Source organism: Vigna angularis, chromosome 1, assembly GCF_016808095.1.
Source record: "Vigna angularis cultivar LongXiaoDou No.4 chromosome 1, ASM1680809v1, whole genome shotgun sequence".
Lineage (NCBI taxonomy): Eukaryota > Viridiplantae > Streptophyta > Magnoliopsida > Fabales > Fabaceae > Vigna > Vigna angularis.
In genome coordinates, this window is record NC_068970.1 from 12,175,294 (window position 1) to 12,202,169 (window position 26,876).

General features: G+C 29.8%; 3 protein-coding genes across 3 annotated transcripts; 2 read left to right on the top strand and 1 right to left on the bottom strand.

Moving 5' to 3' along the window:
• The first annotated feature begins 1,626 nt into the window (after positions 1-1,626).
• LOC108335180 (uncharacterized) lies at positions 1,627-4,470 on the top strand. The gene is made up of 6 exons (XM_017571138.1): positions 1,627-1,858; positions 1,950-2,074; positions 2,143-2,239; positions 2,339-2,448; positions 3,513-3,587; positions 4,230-4,470. Exons 1-6 carry the CDS (start codon positions 1,789-1,791, stop codon positions 4,278-4,280), a joined length of 528 nt encoding a protein of 175 aa, XP_017426627.1. The 5' UTR covers positions 1,627-1,788; the 3' UTR covers positions 4,281-4,470.
• A 2,347-nt stretch (positions 4,471-6,817) lies between these two features.
• Positions 6,818-9,702, top strand: LOC108337365 (uncharacterized). Its single transcript, XM_017573884.2, has 3 exons — positions 6,818-7,040; positions 7,611-9,009; positions 9,388-9,702. Exons 2-3 carry the CDS (start codon positions 7,651-7,653, stop codon positions 9,409-9,411), a joined length of 1,383 nt encoding a protein of 460 aa, XP_017429373.1. The 5' UTR covers positions 6,818-7,040; positions 7,611-7,650; the 3' UTR covers positions 9,412-9,702.
• Positions 9,703-19,016: 9,314 nt separating this feature from the next.
• Positions 19,017-22,378, bottom strand: LOC108341953 (putative leucine-rich repeat receptor-like serine/threonine-protein kinase At2g24130). Its single transcript, XM_017579653.2, has 2 exons — positions 19,764-22,378; positions 19,017-19,644 (listed from the first exon to the last, which is right to left on the bottom strand). Exons 1-2 carry the CDS (start codon positions 22,288-22,290, stop codon positions 19,247-19,249), a joined length of 2,925 nt encoding a protein of 974 aa, XP_017435142.2. The 5' UTR covers positions 22,291-22,378; the 3' UTR covers positions 19,017-19,246.
• Between the last annotated feature and the right edge of the window lie 4,498 nt (positions 22,379-26,876).

Below are 26,876 nucleotides of genomic sequence, written 5' to 3' on the forward strand. Positions count from 1 at the left end.
ATTAATTTCGGTGGTTAAATACACTGAGTCAAATAAGTATGATTTTAAAATAATTGATAGTTTAATTTATCTTAACGTGGTTGATTTAAAAGTTAAATGAATGATGAAGGTCGAAACCTAAATATCCCACCATAGAGCTAACTGTGAGTTAGATCAGCTATTCACACCCCTCTTTCATATTAAAATTCCCTGACATAAGTATTAATTGTATTGACAAAAATGTCTCAAATAATAGACATTTCTTTTGCATATTTAACAAGCTACAATGCACAATTAGTAAATCTTAATAGACAAACTAAATTAGGTAGAGTTTGGTTTGGATTGATTGTTTATTTAGTAATATAGTATCAATATAAATTATTTATAGTTTCATATTACTAATCATAAAATCTTATCATAAGTTACTTTAAAAATAGTCACGTAAATTTTAAGATATTTTTACAAATGTTATTTTAATAGTGAAGTTTTATAAAATCTGCATGTTTATTATTATTTTTTGTTTATATGTTTAAGTCAATAAATAATTTATTAGAACAACGTGTTAAATTCACAAATAAATGAATTTATTTATTTTTTTACTTTTGATCTTTATTTATAGATTTTGACGTAAGTATGAGATTAACAAAACCTTAATCATAAACCAATCATGGTCCAAAATCTATTAAATTATGTTTATCGATAATTTTGATTAATTTGTGGTGTTTAAGGATGACTGTTGTAATTTTATGATCGCTTGTATTTTTTTCTTTACGTAGCTGATGGATTGTGTGACCGATCAGTCTCTTTTATGGTTTTATCCGATCGGTCGATACTTGACTGTCTGATTATATTATACAACAACTAAAAAATTAAATATGTAATTAAATTTGTACTTTTAAGAAACAAAGACATATACCAAACTCGTGTTTTAAATTTAAAATTCTCGTCAGCACATTATCCAAATTTTCTTATAAAATCTATGTTAAATTTAAGATCTAATTGATACTCTTTCAGAGATATTCTAAAAAAAGAAAAGATGAATACAAAATGGCTGATAATGTAATTTACATAATCTATAATTTTGTGAATTAATGTGGTAGGATTTTTTTAATTCTTAATTTTTTATGATAGACAAATGATAGTAGAAATAATAGCAGTAATAATAATAATAATTAATAAATAAAGTTAAAGTATAACCATAAAAGTAATTATTCTTTGACAAAATAATTTTGATTTTCATTCTATTTCTCATGTATTTTTCTTTCTAGTTTTCATTTCTTATCACCCTAAACCCTAAATATGCGACAGAGGGTGTTGTTTACTATAAGATTATTTCAACGTATGTAATAAAAGTATGAGAGTTTAAAATTATAAATGATAAAATTTACTAAAAAAATTAGTTGGACATTTTTATATAATTTTTTTATAAACCAAGTGACATGATATTTTTACTTAAAAAATGATTATGTATTTATATTTATATTTTAGAAAAGTTAGGTTTTATTTCATTATTATTATAAAAAATTTAAAAATAAAATCAAATAAAAAAATAAAAAAATGATTCTGAAAAATGAATTGATGGTAACAAACACCTGGTAATATTTAAGTGAATAAAGTTGGAGTTTGATAGAATGGAGAAAATGTTGAACGTGGAGGTGTTAGGCTTCCACATGGCGAAAATAGACCTTTTCAATTCATGGATGCGTAGCCGAAGAAAGTAGTTGGGGGCAGTTGGGAAATGACGATGCAGTGTTCATTTCTTCTCTCTTTCTCTCTCACACACAGACACACACTTTCTCGCCAGAAGCCATGGGCAACACATCTTCCATGCTCACCCAATACGACATCGAAGAGGTTCAGCAACACTGCCAACACGCTTGTAACTAACTAACTACCTACCAATCCTTCAATTTTAATTTCATTTTCATTTTCATTTACTCGTCTTTGATTTTTCGCGTGTGCGTGTGTAGTTACGCAGCAGGAGATTGTTTCTCTGTACCAACGCTTCTGTCAACTCGATCGCAACAACTGCGGTTTCATCTCTTCTGATGAATTCCTCTCCATTCCCGAATTCGCCGTCAATCCTCTCTCTCAGGTCTCTCTTTCTCTCGATTCAATTTTCCATTCAATTCAATTGAGGTGTTCACATTGATAACATTGCAGAGTTTGTTGAGGATGCTGGACGGATTGAACTTCAAGGAATTCGTGGCTTTCTTATCTGCCTTCAGTCCCCGCGCCACTCTACACCAAAAAATTCTATGTAAGTTATTTTATCAAAATTATCAATTTATTTTCTCTTTGTTCAATCGAAGACAGATAAATCACATCATTGTTTTAATTTTGCTTTTTCATTTTGCAGTCATTTTCAAGTGGTATGATACCGATTGCAATGGAAAAGTGACCTTCCATGACATGCTCAGGGCTTTAAGGGATTTGTCAGGATCCTTCATGTCTGAGCAACAGAGAGAGGTCACTTTATTCTTTTGCTGCCTTTTGCTGATGCTGTTCGGTTTTTCTTTTCTACTCTCCATATAGCACACTGCACTTTCTTGCTTGGTTTGTTTGACAAAAACTTGGTTTTACCAGTAATTAGGAAGCTGCTTTCACTTTGAGTTGAATTTAGTTTTTATGCACTGACCTTAGAGTATAAAAAGTGCTTTACTACCAATTGCAAATTCTAATTGATATGACTTTTAAAATAGTAGTAGGGAGTGTTGATTGAGTTATAAACTTTTCAGTGCCTGTTTTGCATTCTTATAAACACAAAAGTCTTTTTCATGTACAAATCAATAAATTTATTATATATGACCGTTTGTATATAAATAACACAGCAAAGTGTCCCTAAAGATGCTATTTGCTCTTTTATTTTCCAATGTTAAAGATTGTGCAGGAAATTAAAAAGAAAACGTGATACTTCTGTAATTATTTGTATTAATGTGTCGTGAAAACATTTCGCAAATCATAGAGGTATTGGCCTTTCACTTTCTATAGTTATCTACCAAACCAATGTTTGTGTTCGATTATTATTCTGGTCCACATGACATCAGAGGAAACACATTACAGCTTACTTCTCACCTTTGTTCCTTTGAAATCAAGTTTTGGAATTGGATGGTTCAAGCAATTGAATTTAGAAGTACCGATAACAATATTCCTTGTATATAAAGTATGAGGCTTAGTATGAGCCACATAAGCCGGAAACTAAGCAAAAGACAATAAGAGTTTCTTTGAAAGTTGTTATCTATTACAAGGCTCTCGACTTGTAGCTCTAATTGCACTTTTCATGCTTTTAAAATGAAAGGAGAAGATTGTTTCCTAGCTTCCAAGTTGTATCTGTGAATATGTTACCAGGTGAAAAACATCTTTATCTTTTTTTTTATGAGAAACATAGAAGCACAATCCTTCATCAACCAAGTATTTATATGAGGTGTATCATCCATGTATGTTTTGTAATATCTCAGATTGCCAAATATATAAATGGAGGATGTGATCTGCTTATAACAGCATCATGTATTCTCTTTCCTTTGTATATACAGGAAGTTCTGACACAGGTCCTTGAGGAAGCTGGCTATGCAAAGGATTCTTCATTAGTCTTGTCTGACTTCGTGAAGGTACTGAAATTTGCTTGACTTGCCTCTCTAGAAATCTGAAGTTTAGTTTATACAATCTTTTTAATAGGCAGCAAGTACACGCTAAGAGATAGTGAGTTGAGTCTTCTATTATTTTTGGTGTTTCTCCTTCATATCTATTATGATCTTACCATTAACTTCAAAGATATTACCAAAATTTGATTTTAACTGTGGTTAGGGCCTTAACATAGATGTGAAGAAGGAAATTAAGTAACAATGCAAAGATGAGTTGATAATGTCAAATGGGAGTTCTATTTTATTGATTTATCCTGTAAATTAGAAGGCACAGTTGCCCATATGATGCATATATATTATCTTGCAGTGGTAAAGGTCTCTTACATCCAATATTTTAAACCAAAATAATATTTTCACGTGGTTCATAGGTCGCAATTAGCATAAAACTCATGATTGTTCCTTGGTTGGTGGATATTGCATTTTCATACTCATGACTGTCTAAGGGTCATACAACAGAGTTCTAGCTCATGATTGTTTGAGGGTCTTACACCCTTATACCCATTCTTGTTTTACACCGCGCATACTTAATAAAACTGCTCTTAGTTTGACATTTGTTACTGTGCTACCTTTCATATGGAAATGCTTGACCATCATCCCTTTTACTGACAGATTCTTGGCAATTCGGGTTTGAAGATGGAAGTAGAGATTCCGGTGGATTAGAGAGAGGATAGCACTATTGCCTTGTATAATATAAAAAAAAAAAAAATTAGCTATCATGAGTACTCTATGAGTTTGATATGGGAGCTTATTGGTTTTGGTATTTTGATCTTTATTGTAATGGGTAATAGATTATTTATTGAGTGTTTAATTACTCTGAAGCAAAATTATAGATGATACAATTTTTAACAAATGCTCTCAGGAAGCAGAATTGAATTTCTGCATGAAGTTTTTTAATGTTTGGAAATTTTATTTTGTTATGAACCACTTAGGTTTTTTAAATAAGTTCCTCTCTCAATTTATACATTAACTTTCAAGTTTCAAAATACTATTAAATTCTTTTTAATTTGGTATTGATACTAATGTAAGGGACAAAGGACTTTTATGACTTAATATTATTTTATGTTAACCATAAAACTTTATATTTTTTATACATGACAAGTGATCAAAATAATAAAATAATTAGCATAAAAAACTCTACCATAAATATTTAATTAAAAAATATAAAACATTTAAATATTAAAAAAATAATTAATAAAATTCTAATTAAAAATAGAAATTTAAAATTTAATTAATTCTTCATTATATTACATGTGCAAAGTACACACAACACTTTCTTTATACCTTTTTTTTCTATTTCTATTTTTTTAACAGTAACATATCTCAAGGGTTTCTATCTCTTAACTAGTATATTTAAAATCCACCACACTAATTATATTTTTATCAATTATATCATTCACACAGTATTTAATTAGTTTATTTGTTACTACACAGAAATATAATTATATTTTTATCAATTATATCATTCACACGGTATTTAATTAGTTTATTTGTTACCACACAGAAATAAAAAGTAACCTTAAAACACTTAAAAAAATACAGAATAAATTTTGTGGAAATTGAATCCACAATTACTCAAATCCTCCTCTCAAATAATAATAGCAGTTAAAGTTCATTTCAACCTTTATTACTGACCTAACCTTACTGCTCCTGTCTACGAGCAATATCCTAGTTGAAAACATAATTCGCTCTCACTTCCAGGAGCTCTTAAAATAAGAACATAGTTAAAGCTACATAATTTTATATAGCTTCACAAGGGTAGTTATTTTTATCAGTATGCGTTTAATGACAAATCATTAGCAAGTAGCTATAATATTTTATTAATTAAATACAAAGTAAATGCATTAAACATTTTAATATATACATATATAAATTTATTATCAAATCAAATCACACTAGAAAGCGCAACGAAAGTAAATACTACAGCTTAAGATTATCCCATCTATCTAAAATTTGGCAAATGTTTACTACTGTTCATTCTCGTTGGTATTCTTACTATTATTTAGCTTTTTCTTTAATCTCCCTCACTCTTACTGTATATTATTCTTTTTCTTTTAACAAGTTGTCCTTCAATATTGACAAAAATCTCTTTTTCCTTCTTCACGGGACAATACTGTTTTTGGCTTAATATATTTTTAGTCAAATAAGTAATAACACCAAATTATTTCTTATTATAACCTGGCTTGATAAAAAATATCAAATCATTTAAGAGAAATTTTTATACAATCCGTACATATGAGGGAAACACATTTGTTGTTATACACAAGAAGAAGCTCTTTCTTTTTTCATCGTCACTCATCAGTTGCTTGGGTTTGAAGGATCTGCAAGGCCTGGTAAATACTTCTGTCAATATAATTGACTCTGAAAAAATGACAAACTATATATAGTGATTTCTGAAAAACAAAGACCAAAAAATATTGGTAATACGTCCTCGACCAGAAAATAAAAGTAAGTATATATTGATATTTATAAAATGAACAAAATTGGTAAGATATTTATTTATTATAACTAAAAAAATCGATACTTATAAATTGAATATTCTAAAAAATAAACATTTTAGAAAAATTATCTTTAAATGTAATATAAATATTTAGAGAAAAAAACTAGTCATATATATATATATATAGTTATTGATTATTAAAAGATTAACCGTTTAAACATAATTTGTTTTGTGAGCTAATAATTTATAATATTATTCTTTGTCTTTTTAACGTGTTGTAGTTACATTGAACAACTAGATTTCATTAATCATACAAAGTTTATGATTTGTAAAGTTTAACCTATACGTATTGAAGAAAAACTTAGTTGTTGTATACCGATACTATACGGAATTAACATAAGAACAGTTTAACTAAGATCTTACTGTAATTGAATAATCATAGTAATTTATTATCAGATTTAGCTGTTAAAAGAAAAACTTATTAAACATAAAAGTCTAATTTAATGTAATAATAGTTGGTGAAATGGTTTTTATTTTAGCAGTGTATTAAATTTAACTGTTAAAATAGAAAAGAATGATTTTGTTTGATGCATGAGGAGGCAAACAAGAAGCGCGTGTTGGAACATTTGATTATGCAAAACATCATCATAAGGTGGTCGTGGTGTGGCTCATTGTAGCCGTTGGAAAGCATGAAGAAACGACTTTTTGAAACACCAAACAGAAAATAAATAAATAAAGAAAGAATCGAAAAGAAGGGACTGCCTATGAAAAGAAAACAAGAAGGGACCTACGAGGAGACGATGGAACAACACAATGATGCGAAGACAAAAACGTTAATGAACCTCCATTTTGTCTGTAATGTAACTGTACATCATAAGGAAACTCACTCTCTGTTCTTTCCCACGGTGTTATCATCTTAGGGTTCCTCTTTTTACTGCATCGTCTTCCTCTGCAAAACTCAAACAAACCTCCAAGACACACAGGTTTCATTCTTTTCTTTTTCTTCGGCCTTTCCTTTTCAATTTCCATACCAGAAACATAGGGTTTGGAAATAAATAAATATAATTCTTGGTGGATTTTGGTTTCGGAATATATAAATATGTTAGAGAAGCGTGGTGGTGATTTTGTGCGGTTGTGCAATATGTCCCTGTTTAAACCTCGCTTTCTCACGAATTATTTTCGAAAGAAAATATTGAAAGCTGCTATTGTTAAGGTTTTCTACTTTGTCTGGTTTTAGAGAGAATTAATATGCCTCAATTTGTTGCGATTGTAGGATATATAACCTTTCTGATCAAAGTTGTGTTCTTTTGCATGGGGTAAATAGTTCCTAGCCACAAACATAAACATGTGGAATGGACTCTGAAAGCTTAGATTTTCATTTTAGGTTATGTGTTTATGATATTTTGCCTTGCATCCGTACCTTAGAGCCATGGTGTTAATATTTAATTATGAAATTGATGATTTAGGAAAGAAATAGAATTGTATTCTATCCAAGCATTGTTTTCTCGTACTGTGTTTGCAGTGAAATAAAAATTGCTATGTTTTTTGTTCAGGAATAAGTGATTGGTGATTGCTTAAACATTTAAGCATCAAATGGTAGAGAGCAGCATGGCTGAGAGTGATATAACAGTCATGAAGGAGACGCTTCGTGCCCAGCAGCAACTTCTGCAGAAGCTGTATGCAGAGTTGGATAAGGAAAGAGAAGCCTCTGCAACTGCAGCCAGTGAAACCATGGACATGATACTGCGGTTGCAAGGAGAGAAGGCTGCGGTGAAGATGGAGGCGAGTCACTACAAGAGAATGGCAGAGGAGAAGATAGGTCATGCTGAGGCCACTCTTGAAGTTTTTGAAGAGCTTATGTATCAGAAGGAAATGGAAATTGCTTCTCTTGAGTTTCAGATATTGGCTTATAGAAACAAACTTCTCACCCTGGGGTATGATTTCAATGCCAGTGATCTTGAATTTACTGAAGAACTGTTGATGAGTAGAAGTGCATCAAATGATCAAGGAGAAAATGATCGAGCGAGTAGTAGCACGGTAAGAAGGTTGACTTCATTGCCCCCTATTCCGCTTAAGAATAACTTGAAATCTGCTCGGAAAAGAGAAAGATCACCTAGCCCAGTTCCAGTTCTAGTTCCAGATACGTTTCCTAGAATAGTGGAGAGTGATGGCCGAGAAGCCACTTCTCCAAGCATGGATTTGCCCACAAAATCAGAAGACTATGCAGAGGGAAGTCTTGATGCATACTGGAACCAGATCATGAGGTTAGATGAAAAAGTGAAAGTAATTTCAGATTGTAAAGAGTCAGAAGGAGAACAATGCACCACGTTGAGGAGCAGAAGAGGGAGATCGGGTTCAATATTTTCACAGGCAAACATTAAGTTAAGCACAGACCAAACAGATACTAGTTGCTCAGGTAAAGAAAATCAAACACAGGACAGAGAGGCTGTTGTTATTCCCTCGTGCTCGAGTAATATCCATGATGTGTTTGAAGTTCCACAAACAGGTGAACCCGGGAAAAGAAGACTTGAGAAATGGATTTCAGATGCAGATAACAGGTTAACAAAACCAGACCTGGTGTCTGACGAAATCATTGGATCGCATGTTAAATATGATATGGACAAGCTAAAGAGCATGCTCAGTGCAAATCTTGAGAGCAGAATACCCAGTCCAAAAGACATGAAAGCCATTGTTTGGAAGAAAAAAGAAGGGGTGGATGTGGATTGCAATGCTATAGCTGAGTTTCAAAAGTTGAATCAGAGAATTGATCAGCTTGAGAGGGAGACAGTCAGTGCAATGAAAGAGATTATGAATGAAGTGAAAGGGGAAGAGCATTTGAACTTGTTGAAAGATATATGCAGTCAACTCAAATCAATGGAATCAGAGATGAGAAGTGAAAAAACCCCAAAACCCCCACCTAAGAGGGATACTCCTTTGGATCCTATTCAAGAGGTAATCTACTCTAATGTTTTTGCCTTTTCTTTTGAGAAAAAATAACTTTCTGTTGCCTGCAAAATAGAGCCGAGATTCTCTGCTGGGTTTTTTGTGCTATCCTCTGCTGAATATTTAAAATATACTGATGTTGGTGTTTTAAAAATCTTTTTAAGGTTTTTTAAGACATTGAAATCAGTGCCTATCAGTGTATTTTGAAGAAACAACATAAGAACAAACAACACAGAAAAACCCAGCAGAGAATCCAAATTGCTGCAAAATGTCTCCTTTCTTTGATTCTCTCATACTGATGGGCTATTTGATAATGTTTTACATTTGATGATTTTGTTCTTGATTTATTTGTGTTCTTCTTCACCTTTGAAAACATTATATGAACAGGCAATGGTGTACTTTTGGCTTTGATCTAGTAAATGCAGAATGGCCATCTCAGAGAAGCACTTAACTGGATGCAAATTAGGTGTAAGTATGGTTTGTCCAGAGAGAGGATTGAATGTATGTGGTGTAGGCAGGTAGAACAGATCTTCTACATTGAATATTAGTTATGAGAAATGTAAATAGACTTTCCTAATTCCATATTTTACAATTGGGACTGGTATGATGGTGACTTGACACTGTTGTGTTGTTAAGTATGGTGTCGTATGTTTTCCCCCAAACAATATACATGACTTAGTTAAATATACAAATGGTTTGATACATTGTTTGATTAGAAAACACATTAGAAAGATATTATCATTCTAATATTTATGACCTTGTGCTGAACTTCTTAGCATATAACTACGAATTCATATGTTGAAACATAAGTACAACTATAATTCACTAATTAATATATATATCATATGAGATTTTTAATATTTTTCATGTTGAGGATAACAATAAAATAAAATAATAACATAATAGGTCCAATAACAATTATAAAGATGGTCTATGAGATTTTCTTAGCATATGATTTAAAGTCTAATTCAAATTCAACTTATTCAAAAGCTAGTTGAAGGTGTGAAATTTGATATCCAGATAGTTTATTTAAGTTAGTTCTCAGCATAATCTTACAGTACAAAGTACATATCTTGTACCATGTGCTTCAAGTTATTCTTATGTCTTGCTTTTCATTTTTAATGTTGTGTCAAGAGGTTTTAGGAATGTCTCTGTAACAAGATAGCTTTTGGAGTTTTTGAATGTGAAAGAAATTTTCTTTTGAGTAAATCTAACTACCATACTTTATTTTCTATTCTTTTAAGTTACTATGTTATGTTTCCATCAAAGAAGGTGCAATATCTAATAGTTAACTTCCTATACATAATTAAACTCGAAATTCAAATACTGGATAATTCTAAGAGCAACATAAATTGTTTGTAAATATGTTTTTTTTGGTGATGCAAAAATTGATTAACTACACTCACAATGAAAACAATATATGATCTAATGTGAGATAGAATAACATTATCTTTTGTACTTCTCAACTTTGTATTTGGATTAACATGTATACTTGCTAGTTTGCAAATTGTTTGACCTATTTTATTTAACAAGTCAGTGACGTATTTTTGTTTAAATATGAAAATCCTTTTCTTAAAATAGACCACTTAAATTCCTAAAAATATTTTACTATCTCCAATACTTGATTTAAAACTTTTTTACAAGACATTTACTCATTTTATCATTTTCAGTTTGAGTGAACCTTTTGGACACCAGACAAATCTTATACAAATTTTCTTTTCTTTTCTAAACACGTTCGTTCTTTAAAATTTACCTTTTTCTTATATGATTGTCATATGGTTTTCTAGTAAAATTATAGAGATATACGAGAGAGAAAAAAATGTTGAAAGTGTTAAGTAGAATTTTAGAAGAATATATACATATACTATTTTTAAATATTTTTATTTTGTGGAATTAATGGTAGGTGCAATACATAAATTATTATTATTATTTTACCAATGAATGATATGATATATGTAAATAGACATATCTTCTTTTTTATGTTAGAGTGATTTTTTTATTAATTATAATCATGTATGAGAGTATTTGTAAAATGTGTTTTCGAATAACATATTTTTATCATAAAGTTTTATTTGTACATATCTTCAGCTAACTATCAAAAGATTTAATACAAAATTACCTACAATAAAATCTAGACATCTAGATCAATTTGTATAAAACTAGATAAATCTTGATAAACACTTGCTTTCTCACTAATAATTCCCTAATCCTTCCTTCAAATTATTTTAACTATTTTCTATTTCATTATTAACTTCTCAAAATCTTACTTAATTATTTTCTATTATTATAATTTCTTTATGTTGTTATTATTAATATATAAACTAATTCTAACTTTTAAAGAAATTTTATTTTTTCTTATAAGTAATTAGAAAAAAATGTTTTCAACCAAACCTCTTATATATATTTTATTACCCATGATTGTACATCAAGTGCAACTGACCCAGCCTAAAATTTCTCATAAAATCAGATTTTGCAGTTGAGTGGTCTTTAAATTAATGTTTTCTTTTTTATAAACTCACTAACTATTATGGTGAGAAAAAAAAATTCCATTCCAGTCCATCTATTAAGAAAGTTTATAAAAAATCATTCACTAGAAAAGTCTAAAACAAAACATTTTATCAATTAATAAATGATGAATATTCATTTACTATTTCTCAAAATCCAATAGATTATTACATTAATACTTATGAGTAAAAATAAGTCTAATTAATTTTTCATAGTTAAATACTTTTTCAAGTTACTATTTTTAAAAGATTTAAGAAATATATGTTTAATTCTATTTTATATATTTATTTTAAATTTTTTGTATTTATTTTAAATTTTTAGGAGTATTAGGATAGTTAAGATGTCCTAACAATAAATTGAATTATATATTTGTAAAACAAATAAGATTTTTTTATTAGATTTTAGTAGATCAAAATAAATTAATAACTTTTTTTTATCTTATATACTACTGTTCTTAAACGGATATTTAAAAAAAAAATATATAATAAAATTGTATGTACATGAATAGTCTCTATAACATATGATTATATGTTTAATCATTATTAAGTTCAACCCACTAGTTTCAACAGATTAAAATTAAAATCTGACCAATCCTAAATGTTGCTTTCAACAATTAAACAAATTAAGTTGACACTAGACTGGTACTTTAATTAACTTTCTTTGGGTCTGATAGTTGTGGTGTTGTTAGATAATAGTTTTACATAAATTAATCATGTGCATAGATACCTAACTTAATCTAATCTATTGATAAGATTATGCAGTGGCATAAACAACAGGAGCACTCAGGGCCTATATGTACTGGTGCATGAACCTACTCCTCTATATTTTTTTAATCCAACTTGAGAAGAGGACGTCTGCAATATTTTTTTAAAATTTTTAAAATTACTTTATTATATTTATCAGAAAGAATGTGTTATTAGGTGGTTCAAAAGACATATTTAAAAGTATGATTTAATAAAGTTCGTTAAACCTTTTTGTTATGGAAAAATTTAAATCTATATTTATTCAAATAATATTTACATATCATAACTAACGTAATTTTTAAGAAATATTTATTTAATAATCATTTATAATCACTATATTCATAAAAATCTTAAATTCTATTAGTAATATGAATGGCAGAAAATCTTATTTCACTAGTGTAAAAATAGTGTATAACGTTGCATTCAACGTCGAATCACTCAATAACAAACGTTAAAAATGATCGGTGACATTTTTGTAAATAAATACAATTATTAAACGTCGTTTAAAATTGTAATTCGACGTAAAAGGATATAAAACGTCGAATCCCTAGTGTTAGACGTCAAAATTAGTAAATTCAATTAAAATTTGAGCGGGAGATTGAAAATTCATTCATTTTATCTTAGAGGCGAGATCCTCTTGTCTGCTCAAACTTTTTTCGAACGAAGTTTGACGACCATCACATGAAATATTTTTTTCATTTGATACAAATGCATGTTAATTTACTACTTTAGGTATGATTTTTGTTTGTTTTGACCGATTATTTTCGTGTTGTTGTCCTTCATAGGCGTATTCTGCTTTCTCTCTCACTTTATTCCTATGAACCAGGTTAGTTTTTGTTTTTGTTTTCGTTTTGAAAAACTTATTTGTTAAACTTGTTTCTTGTTATATTTTGTTGAACTTGTTTCTTGTTATTGTTTGGGTGAACTTGTTTGTTGTTGTTTGATTGAACTTGTTTGTTGTTTGTCATTGTTGTTTGTTGATACTATCATAGTTCATGCTTTACAAAATACTAAAAACTGAAATTTGTTGTTTTTCTGTTTTTTAGATCTCGTAAAATTGTAAAAAAGATCCCAATTAATTTAAAAAAATAAAAAAATTGATTAACGTCGTTTATTAATAAAATTCGACATTTCGTCGTCAATTTAATAGGTCCAAAATATTCGACCCTGTTTTTGTATTAGTGTTTTGCTAAAAAATATCTTCTTCTAAATAGTAAAAAAACTTCATTTTAACTAATAAGAACTCTTAAACCACAACTAAGATTTTGACTATTAGAAACGCTTAAATTACAGCTAAGATTTTGACTATTAGAAACGCTTAAATTACAGCTAAGATTTTGTTACATGGTCACAAATTTATGTTCAAAATTTTAATAAAATAAAAATATTTATTAATTATTGAAAATTAAAATATGAGTAAGATTCTTAAAAGACGGTAAAGAACCGTATATATATATATATAAATTCTGTTGATCTATTGTTTCATGATTTTGGATTGAAGTTATTATCACTTTTTTAAGTGAGTTTGGTTCAAGTCTGATTGTTATTGAATTTTCCTGGTCTGGTAATTTTTTTTTGAGAAAGATAAGACAAATTTTATGTATATATTTTATAAGAAATAAATTGTGAAAATAAAGCTTAATGATGAACTTAATAAAGGTAAATCTCGTTGGGAATTTTCCTTTTTGGAGGTCACCAATGTTAGGAAGCAACAAAGTCGTCATAAAAGATGCATGCGTGTTCACATTCATTACAAAGTAGTTTTGTAGGGATTTTATGGGACTGAGACACTAACATTTTTAACGCTTGAATCACATGCTTCACCTGCTCCTTCTACCTGGATCGCGTTTTTACAGTTTGACCGCTCGTTGACTTCTTGACAGAGAGGGAAACACCGGCAAAAGGCACTCCGACGCCCAAGTTAGGTGTGTGATTGAAGAGCCTTAGCTCTTGATTGAATATTTAGTGAATGATTATTACTATTTGAATATTTGAGAATATGAGTTGAGGGTGAGTAGACCCTCAATAGAACACTAAAAATACACAGGTCCAATAAAATATAAACAGACTTACCTTAAAATCCGGTTGGTTGCTCATAAACTGCCTATTAAGATCTAGATATCTTTGAGGGTGTTGCTCCCTCCACCACCACCCTTTGCTCCCTTCACCACCCCATTCCTGTTTTACCCCTCCATTTATTTTTCTATTCCTATTTTATCCTTAGTAAAATTTTAAGGTTAATATTTTTTAACCTCTACCCACTCTAATCATCTACATGTATGCAGCAGTAACTCTTCTTCCTCTTTATCGTTTGTTCCCTCATTGTTTCATTGTGCTCTTCTTCCTTTTTTTCACGTTCCACTTCTTCCTCTCATTCTTTAATTGTGATAGAATTGTGGTCTCATAGTGTGGTGGACTTTCATTAGCTGATGTGCTTAGTGAGAGATTGCAAGTGGTTGTGGAAGCAATTGATCAGTCGTGCCAAGATCGGTGTGTGGTGGTGCTTGAAGGATTCGTCGTGAAGGTGCGTAATAAACCCTAAAAAAATAAACGTATAATCTTTAAACGGATGTGAGCATCCCTCAGCGGATGTCAACATTCGTTTAAGGCAAAACGAAATGGATGTCAATATCCGTTTTGCCTTAAACGAATGTTGACATCCGTTTAAAGTTACATGTTTATTTTTATTAGTTTATTTTTTTATATTTATTTTGGAGATATTTTAATAATGTAATTTATATGTTTTGATGTATTATTTTTTAATATTTTTTGATGTATTTTAATAATGTATTTTTGAAGATCTTTATTGTTATTAGTTTATATTTTTTTTTTTGTATTTTGCAGTTATATATAATTAGTTTTTTGTTTTAATGTTTTTGTATAATATATATTTTTTATATATGGTTTTTGTATTCTTTAACAATTTTATAATTATATAAAAAATTATTTATTAGTTTAATTATATGAAATATATAATTTTATTATATTAATATTTTTGTAATTAAAACAAACGAATGTGGTGGGAAGAGAGAGAAGGAGAGTTGAGAGGTAGGGCTGAGTGAAAAGTAAAAATGGGTAGAAAGATAGAGTTTGAGTTTAAAGTAAATAAATAGGATTAAAAGTAAAAAAGGTTATTTTTGTAATTAAATTTTTTTTGCAGAAGGTTGGGGAGGTGGAGGGAGAAGTGGTGGTGGTGGAGGGAGCAACACCCTATCTTTGATTATTTTATCATCCGCTGGACATTGGGTCCAATAATAATATAAGCGTTGGCCCAATTGTGACCCAACTTTAATAGAACTGTTTGTCCTGGTTGACCATAGTGGTGAACGAACGGTACTGCATGTATGACCGTTCGATTTCTACTAGGTATAATACATAGCTTGACGAGTGATGTTCCGGTTTGACCTGGTTGACGGACGCTGTTGTTGACGAACGAATGCTGCTACAGTAGATAGACCGATCAGTCTTGAATGCTAACCGTTCGACCTAGATATCATACTATACACAAAGCAACTGCATAAAAGAAAGTTGCTAAACAATATACAATGGTCTTTCTCTAAAGCAAATGTCACTTTTCTTAATAACACATTAGTAAGAGGATTAATAGTGCTATTTTACCAAATACAATTATATCATCTATCTCTCACTACGTATGTAATACGGATCTCTCCTACTAATATCTCCCAGTACGTATGTAATACAGATTTGTCCTACTAATAACCAGTATAATTTTGGAGCTCATTTTTTAAATCCCAAGTCGATTAGATATAAATTTCATTTTATAAAGATTTTATAAAGTTGAGAAATATTTAATATTTTTTTATCAAATTTATTTAAAATTTTTAATTATAAGACTTGATTTCTTTTTATGATTTATACACATTATTGAACTATTTATTAATATTTAATTCTATATTTAATATTTCAATATTTTACTTTAGTAAAACATTAATCAGAGATAAAATAAATTTATAATACTTTTTATATAAATTTTAATGAATGCTGACAAATAAATTGGGTCATAAATTTGGAAAATAGATTGAAACTTCTATTTATGAGTGATTTTGCTTTTCTTATACGGTCGTGGAATATGCAATCGATTAAAGTGTAATTTGAGGTTCTTATATCATGCAAAAGGGACTTGTTACAACAAGTTTTGCTATTATGGTGCTTTTTGTCATTTATGGTAAATATAAATTTTAAAAAACTGTTTAGAGAGAATATAAAAATAACTTTTACGACAAATCTTAATAAGATTGTTTCTCCATTTATAGTAAGTAATGTTATTAGAAAGAATGTAAAAATGGACTTGTTATAACAAGTATGGTTCGGAATGGATTTTTTTTATTATTTGCAGTAATTAGAAATTATGTTGCAAAATTTTGTTATTATTGGAGAGAATGTAAACATGAACTTGCTACAACAAGTCCTTTATAATTTTAAGAAATAATTTTATTAATATTGTAGTTCCAAAAATTAACTAATTTCCTATCATATAAAAAAGAAATATTTATCAATTTTAATCATCAATATAATTGATTATTACAATTTTAAAAGCTAAATTGATAATTGATTCTAAAAAATTACTTTTGTAAAATAAAATTTTCATGACAGCTAAAACAATCATTTAATGACAGTTTTCAAATCTTCGTAAATGTTAACATCGTTAAAAATTCGAAAAAGAATAACAACGGTTAAAATAAAAGTCATTAAAAGTTTTAAATAATGATAATTGTTCTTGAACCATTGTTAAAAATCATCTAGAAAAAGAAAGTAAAAATGTGTTACATATTGTGAAAAGATTAACAAAGATAAAACTACTAGAGTAGAGGAGACAAACATCTCCATCTAATTATTAAAAGGTACATAAATTTTTCATTGATTAACCATTTGCTTGTTTGTGAAGTCGTGGAGATAAATCAGAAACATGTAAACAAATCTTTGAATAAATGTAAAGTACTAACCATAGGTGAAGAGGAGACTTGTGACAAGGGTTTTGAGATGTACAAAGAGCTTCACAAAGGAACCTTGCAACATAGTGTGGAGAGCTTTGTGGAAAACCCTCATAATGTGGATTTTATAGCACGATGTGACGAAAACTTGCAATGTGTGGTGAGATTGGTAATGCTTCACAACTAGAAGAAGTTTGTGTGGAACAATTCACAACTGGTGAAGGCTTGCAAAGGTTCACTACTGGCGGTAGTGGTAGCTGTGAGATGCTAGGGAAAAAAAAAGAAAAGTATGAGGGGAAAAAATGAAAATACAAATAGAAGAGAAAAAGAAACACTTAAATGAAAGTTGCAACAAAAGAAAGAATCATATCCTTTTTTATAAAAGTATTGTACATTTGATGACGATTCTCTATATAATATTATTATTTCTTCAAATTTTAACGATAATTCTTTATACATTTGTCGTTTTTTTCACCATCTCACTTTTAATGATGGTTGTATAAAGAATCATTGTCATTTCTACGACGATTATTTAAAGAATTATTGTTAAAAAATTCACAAAAATTATAATTTGGTGACCGTATGTTTCATTACTACAACTTGTTAAACATCATCCAATGTCATGAAAAATCCTTTTTGCTCGAGTGAATTGAGACGGATATGATGTAATGGAAAGGTTGACAAATAACACACATCCTTTTCGAGGACCCAACCTTTTGTTCTAAAAGTGGAGTAGTAGCCGGCCAAACACAAACTTTTTCGAACACAACAGTAAGATATTGAGATCAAATCGTGGTATATATATATATATAGAGGTGGAAAATGTTCCAACTTATACAATCATACCCTTAATCGATTTGAAGCCAAGGTTATCAATGAAATAAAAAAAAATGTTGCCATAACTATATTTTTTTTTGCTTTCAGTCTGACACAATTAGACCCACTAGGAACATTGAAGAAATATTGAATTGAATGAATAGTTTGAGACGTACAGTTCTCCTAACTTGATAACCAAATTCCATATTTGTTTAAAAACAATTTTACAATGATGTTTTTTCACTTCATTTAACTTTGTGAATGACAATGGCTTGAACAAAAATATTGGGATCAAAATAAAAAATTTAAATTAAGTATCTTTAATATATTTAATATTTATACAAAGTATTAGAATCCATTTTTCTACACTATATACTTCACCATCTTTATCTTTATCTTACACATAAGTAAAGAATATAAACAATTTGTATTTTCTTGCAATTAATAACGTTGACTCGTTCTTGGAGAAAGAGGTTTTAGAAACTATAAATTCGAGTGACAATATTGGAAAAACTGAAACTATCTCATCTTACTAAAACTTTTTTCAACAGTATTCTTTACTTTCTTTCTTTTATAAATACAAAACTTCATTTTTGTTAGACCATTTTAAGTTGTCAAATTAAATATAGTTATTTGTGTCAAAGAAACTTTTTCCTTATTAAAATCAACCATGCGAATGATGGCACTGATTATCTACTCTTGTTTGAGATCTCTATCTAGGACAACTTGACCTACCGACGTAAACAATCATGACAAAGTGATTTTTTAGTGTTAAATGATATCTGCAATCTGAATAGGATTCATGTGTAATGTGTAGTTCTTCTCTTTTCCTTTTTTTTTATTATCAATGTCCACTTCATAACCAGTTAACTACATAAAAAGTAGCCAGAAAGATAAATGCATATATAATTAATATCAACTTGATAGTCTAAAAGAATAGAAATATTGACACGCGTGTTTCACCCAACTTTACATCACCAAAGAAAAAAACTTTCCTTCACAAATAGCAGGAAGAATCACGTAGTGAGAAACTCATGATCAATTCCCGCAATATACAAAAACTAACTGAATTAATGGCAATCACAATAGGATGAATGGGATTAGCCTACGAACTAAAAAAAAACAAGTGTGTTAGGAGAAATAACAGCACACATTAAAGAACATTTTATGTTTGAACTACTTAATGTTTTGTGGTTTTGTTTCAATAAGATATCTTGGTTGCAAAAAGAATTAATGTTGGGATTGACTTGAATGACGTGTGAAGGTCGACTTGGTGAGGTAGTCCTTTAACCTCTCCATCTCTTGTGCTATGTCGTGCATGCTTGGTCTTGTTGAAGGGTTGTGCTGAGTGCAAATGAGCCCCAGCTCAATGAGTTCCAGAATAACATCTTTCCACACTTTGTTGTGAGGATTTGGCAGACCAAAAGGATAGCACCTTTGAAGTGTTTGTTGAACAAAGCTTTGAAGGTGGTGTGGTTGTGTGTATAGTTTCTTAAGCCATTCACTCAAGCTTGAGCCTTCATGGCTGAGCACTTCTGTGGGGCGTCTACCTGAGACCATCTCCAACACAAGCACCCCAAAACTGTAAACATCACCCTCACTTGAAGCATCTTTTCCCATTCCGTACTCTGTGTAATGGAATACAAAACATTTGATGTTATTAAATAGATATAAAAGATACTATCGTACTTCCATTTTAAGAGCATAGTACAGAAAAATGTTGAATCTAAAGTGACAAAGTACATACCGGGAGCTATGTAACCGACCGTCCCACATAGCAAAGCATGTGTTGAACTGAAAGATGAGGTGCTGGTGGATGTGTTCTCATCACTTTGTACAAGCCTTGAAATTCCAAAATCAGTGACCAAAGCTGTCATATCTTCATCAAGGAGTATATTGCTAGGCTTAAGATCACAATGCACTACTTTCACTGGAGAGTAATGGTGCAGATAGGCCATTCCCTCAGCTACATCACTGCAGATTCTTACTAGTTGAACCACATTCAGTCTTTGGCTTGGATATAGGTGACTCTCGAGACTACCATTTGGCATCAAGGGAAAAACAAGAGCATTAAATTCTGGCCTACAACAGATTGTTATGATCCTTATTAAATTTCTGTGCCTTATCTTTTTCAGTATTTGACATTCCCTTCTAAAACTCCTTGAAATCTCACCTTGTGTTGTGTCCAACACCTTCACAGCTACTCTTGTATTATCTTGGAGCATTCCTTCGTAGACCTGCCCAAACCGGCCTGAACCAATTAAGCTTGTAGCACCGAAGCCTCCGGTGGCTTCTTTAAGTTGTTCATATGTGATTCTTGGATACTTGACCTCTTTTGCTCCTTCTTCTACATCCTCAAAATCACCTCTGCTAACAGTTGCAAATCGTTTTTTCACTCTTGACTTCATTACTGTTGGGTACCTAAAAAGTATGCATAGGAGAGGGGTGCCAAATAGTGACACAGGAATTAACAAGAACACCAAATGATAACTACATTTCTTGTGACATTGTTGCATGCCTTTGAACGGGCCGCAGAGACCACCGTTTCCCAGGAAAGAGTCTATGGTAAGATTTGAAAATGCTCCCTTGTTTGACACTTTCCCTGAGAATCTGTTGAAAGAGAAATTAAGTTCCTTCAGAGAGGGAGACAACTGCATGGACTGTGGTATTGCCCCAGTCAACTGATTTGAAGACACATCAAGTGCTCTAATATAAAGCAATTGGCCTAATGAATAAGGGAGAGGGCCTTCAAAGGAGTTACCAGAGAGGTTGAGGTACTCCAGTGCTATGCAACTTTCCAGCTGTGGTGGTATGCTTCCAGAGAGGTTATTCATGGATAAATCAATAGCTAGAACCATGTCCATTTTGCTGAGCTTTAATGGAATAGACCCATGCAAGTTATTGTTTGATAAATTCAGGTATAGTTTCAAGCTACTCAAGGCTGCAACTTCTGCAGGAATCAACCCAGTTATATTGTTGTGAGATAAGTCTAAAATCTCCAAATTTACACATTTTGCCAGACTTGGTGGGATTGTTCCAGAAAGTTGGTTGTCATAAAGTAAAAGCCTTCTTAACTGGGGTAAATTTGCAAAACTGTCTGGTATTGGGCCAGAAAGCTTGTTTCTTGACAAGTCTAGAAGTCCCAGATGCTGAATGCCACCAAGGGTTGAAGGAATCTCACCAGATAGTGAATTGTTTGATAAGTAAATTCTTTCTAGCCTATTCATATGGCCGAGGCTGGGAGGGATTGATCCATTTATTAGGTTACTAGACAACTTCAAGAAATTCAGGTTGACAAGGTTGGAAATATGAGGAGGTATAGAGCCATATATGAGATTCTTTTCTAGGTGGAGTTGTTGCAGGCTGGTAGGAAGATCACCAATACTGTGAGGCAGCTTTCCACCGAGATTATTTCCCGCCAATTCAAGTTCTTGAAAGTGCGATAAATTCACCAAGGAGGCAAAGAAAGGTTCAAGGTTGGTATTACCATCATGGCTAGTAAAATTATTGTACGACAAGTAGAGGAATTGTAGTTGTGGCCAATTACTTACAATCTCAGAAGGAAGCTCTCCACTCAACATATTCAACCCCAAATCAAGCCATTTTAGCTTGGTAGAGTTTGAAAGAGCTAAAGGAACTTTTCCTACAAGCTTGTTAGACCAAAGTAATAGGAACTTGAGTTCTTTTAGGATGCACCCTTTGTTCAAGGGGATTTGGCCACCTAAGGAATTGTTAGAGAGGTCTACATAACCCAGTGAAGTCCTATTGCAGAAGAGTGAAGAAGGGATCTCTCCCTCAAGATGATTGCTTCCTAAGTTAAGGTAGTCCAAGTTGTGAAGTAAACCAAACTCGGATGGAATGTGATCCTCAAGAAAATTCCCAGACAAACTGAGTTGTCTAAGCCGAACCAAATGGCCTATTTCTTTTGGAATCCGACCCACCAAAAAGTTCCCAGAAAGATCAAGAATTTGCAAGGAAGAGATGTTAGCAAGGGCAGGGGAAATAGTGCCTCCTAGAGACCTTCCACTGAGATCAACCTCTACGATCATGTCACTTGCATTGTTACATCTCACACCCGACCAATCACAAACATGAACACCGGGTGACTTCCAACTATCCAGAGCGTTTTGAGGGTCTGAAACAATGCCTGACATGAATGAAATAAGTGATTTTTTTCCATTCACGATGCCAGCATTTTCTTTCCCAAGAACTGTAGAATGAACAGTGTCCAGACAGAAAAACAGGAACACTGCTAACCTAAACAAACCCATCATGAATCAAAGTGTCTTGTCTTGTCTTGTCTTGTCTCTATCTTAACAAGGAAAAAGAATGAAGAAAACGTTGAAAAGCAAAGAAAGATGTGCAAGAACTGGGGTGACAAACTAGGCTCAACGTGTCTGAATAAAACGGGAGCACTTAATTTAAAGCAAGGATTAGTGATGGAAAAATTGTGACACCATGTGCCTAATTGTCGTTGAAGTAGCAAACGAACGTTTGGTGCCTACGATGTTTGACTTTGAAACTACGTATAAAGAAATGACACGCGAGCAACGTTAGGGGGTGTTTTGCAATAGTGATTATAGATGTCAGCAGAAGAAGCCTAACATTGATTTTTTATTAACGAAGATATGGTATGATATAAAAATTTTGTTATGCAGCTAAGCTTTGGTTGGTAGATTGAGTTGAAGTAGTGGATTATGTGCTGTTTAAAAGGATAAGCTAGGTTAATAGCACGCCATGTGGGGACTGTGCTGACAATGTTGATTCTGCTGTTTCTGGGTTGCACTTATACATTCATACGTCTTTCGATTTCAGAATTATTTCTTTGTTTCTTGTAACCGTTCAAGAGTTCCCATGGCAATGCCAATTAAGGCGGCGGGCCGCGGCGACTTGCCTCTCTCCACTCCTCATGTTAATAATATTTCTTTAAAACATTTAATTATAATAATCAGTTAATTAGTAATTTATTACTTATATTTAGATTTATATTTGTGATTTATTTTAATTTGTAAATTTGTTGTTAACTTAAATTCGACTTTAAATATGTTAAATTGAGTCAATGTTAACTTTTCTTTGTATTAAGGCAATCACTTATTAACTTAATAAAATATAATTAATAATTTAATTATATATTTTTCTCCCCATTCAGATAAACTCCTATATTGTTTATTAATCAAATATTTAATTAATAATTTAGTCATATATTTTTCTTCTCATTTAGATAAGTTCCTATATTGTTTACATGAAAATAACGAGGTTCTCTTTTCAACAACATCATCATCTGAAGGTTTTAGGAAGAAACTCAAAAATCACAAATAATTTCATGTGTTCCTCTTTAATAATCTTGAATTTGTAGTTTAGGATATGAAAGAAGATATTTGATTTGAAAAAGATGATCTCAATGAGATTGTATTGCTAAGAGAAAAAGAGATTGGAGAGCAAGAAAATGTTTGAACTTATCCGTAGTCCCTTCTTAACAATACAATGTTAATATAAGAGATGAATTGTTTCTATTTAGAAAATATTACAAAAATTAATCATATATATATATATATATATATATATATATATATATATATATATATATATATATATATATATATATATCTCGTAATCAAACTATTAATTTAATATTTCATTAAATTGATATACTATTTTTTAAACAAAAAATTAACATATTAATATTATTTAACTAATATTAGGATTATTCAATTGAGTAAAAATTAAATATAATGACAAAAAAAATTAAACTTAAACATTAAAACTAAATTACTAATTAAATATTACACTAATTAATTAGTTTTTTATGTTAAAAAAAATACAAATAAAGAGTTATAAAAATTCATGTTTCGTAACATTTTAGTGTAAAACTTCTTCCTATTGTTTAAAAATGGTGTAATGAACTTAAAAAAACAAAGCTAATAGGCGGGAAAATAAAAAAGAAAAAGTAAGAATTAAGCTTAACTCGATGGAGTGATAAATATTATAAAAATATGAATTGGATGAAATGTAAAAATTTTCAAATACTACAAAAATAAATTTAAACAATATATTTATAAATGGGTAGTAATACATAAACATCCCGTTTTCTATTAAACACTGACAAAATAATAACTTTACTTCAAAATATAAAATAATTTAAAATAAATCGATAACAAAAGTAAAAAAATAAACATTTTTTTATTAGATATTAAGAAGGATATGAAAATCGAGAGATGTATTTGAAAAATTTTCCTTATAAATATTACAAGATATTTGTAATACAGTGCAAAAGCTAAGAAATAAAATATCAAGGTGTAACGAAATAAAAATACTTAAATGAATGGAACCGATCGTGTGTCTGATTAATATTAAAAAGTTAAAGTCTCCGAATGATTTGAAACTTGACATAATCACTACTCCAATTTTGATTTTTTAATGAAATTCATGAAAAAATATATTTTATAGTTTAATTTTTAATATAAATTATAAATTAAACTTCTTAATTTATTGATATAAGAATTTTCGTACTATATCTTACACATATATTTTATTATTTAAAATAATGTGTTTTAAGTACTAATATATTATAATAACTAGTTCGAATTTTATAACATTACCATGGATCAATATTGAAAAAAGGTATTGAAACAGGTTAAATTGAAGATGCACATGCTTCACAAGGATTCAAACCAAATATAAAAAAATCCAAAAGCTATAAACTGGGTGGAGGAAACCCATCATTATGCTACTTCAAAAACATTCATCAAATTGTATTTTTTAAATTGCAAAAAGAGAGTCCCTAGTTGTGTAATAATCTACTATTAATATTTCTTTGCGTGTTCTTTTACTCTGACTTTCATGCTTATTTTACCTTATGAATAAATTAATTTTAGACTATAAATAAACTTGTTTTTTACTTTCTTTTTCTATAAGTATATTTTGAAATGGTTATAAAAACACGATAGAAAATTTCAAGAATTATTATTATTATTATTAATTTTTGTGTGAACAAAGTACACCAGTATTCCAATATTTGGATTCAGAGTAATGTAGTTCATCCAAAAATTGAGTAAAATTTGATATATTTATCAAAAGTTGGTTTCTAAACATAGGTAATGGTGATTACTTCAAAATAATGTAAATAAATTTATATAGATTTTAAGTTCATGTTGAAAATTGGTATATATAAAAATAATTATATTTTAAGAAAAGTAATTTTACTTGAATGCATATAAACATTTGATAAGGAAAAGAGAAAAATTGTGAATGGAATGGTCAAAAGTAACAAAGAAAGTAACAGCAAAAATAGCAATACAATGTGATCCATTTGAATCTGTTAATATATGATGTTAGTAAAAATAGCGCAACTACACCACGTGTTTTTTTTCATACATTTTTTTTCTTTTTTCAAACACTTGCATATTTAATTACATGAGGAACTCTACCAAACTAATATAATTATTTTACCGTCCTATGTTTTCAATATATGATCATGCCATGATCTATTTTCAAATAAATAATAAATAAAATATATAAAGTCTGTTTTAAATGTTAACATTTGCAAATTATACATACTTGTATTGTTTGAGAAATTCGACAAATTACGATTGAATAACATGGTTAACAGCTCTTACTCTGATATTTATTCGACGAGAGGATCTTTGTGTACAGTTTATCACTAATAAAACAAATATAAAATTAATAAAATAAAATAAATTTGTCTTAATTTATAAATATAATATTAATATAATTATTTAGAAGAAAGTAATTATAATAATAAATATATGTAAAATAGCTAAATTAATTACTAGACAACCAAAAGATTCTACAAAGAATCATCATCTTCCACCAAATATATTTTAATACATATTATTCATTTGCTTACATTAATATTGTCGAAAAACGGATAACACATAAAAAAACTAACACAAAAGACAATAGGTAAGTAACTGTTTTTACAACTCATAAAAATATATTCAATTCACTATAGATTCAATTATCTAAATACATGCTTTGACATGTGTATTCAATATTAGTATGTACTTGTACTAATATTTATATTTTACAGAGTCATAATTATAGGGGTTATTACCCTACTACTCACATGATTAATCTTCCACATCTGAGACTAAAAGTTCAGGATAAAAATCTCTTGTCATTTGCTTTCCTACCTATTCATCTTTATGATGACGTTTGTTTTCAATACTGTCAATTTAACGTTTTTAACTAAGACGTCAAAGTTTATTTTGATGTTAAATATCAAAAATAACAGATGTTAAAAGTCATTTTTGTGATAATGTAAGATAAATAAAATAATGGAAAACATAACAAAAATTATATGTAAATCAAGCGATATTCAAACTTAGAGAAAATAAATAAAACTTCAAGATTCATTTAATATTTAATGTACACAAACTTTGAATGAAGTTGGAGAGTGACGAAGAAATTGTCACCACCCTTATGGTGGACTCCTCGTTGGTGATAGAAAAAGGAAAACTCATATTATCACTTGAAAGAGTTCAAAACACACTTCTTACAAAAAGAAATGATGATCTTACAAGTCATTACAATTGCTAAAGAAACTCGAAAAAAAAGAAAGCAAGAAGCTACGAAAGATAAATATTCTCACACTAATTCTTTTTATTTTAAACAACATATAATCTCAGAGTTAACGTATGAAGATCAACATGTCATCATTAATTTTATAAAATAAATAAAAAAATTTGAGTTATCATTTTTAAAGTTGGTACTTTCCTTTAAAAAGTAATCTAAATATATATATTTTTTCCTTTTATTCAAAGACATAATAGTTCAAATATTTGACTTTAAACTTTTCGTTCCACAAAAAGGTCAAGCACTCTTCACACGGGTATACTTG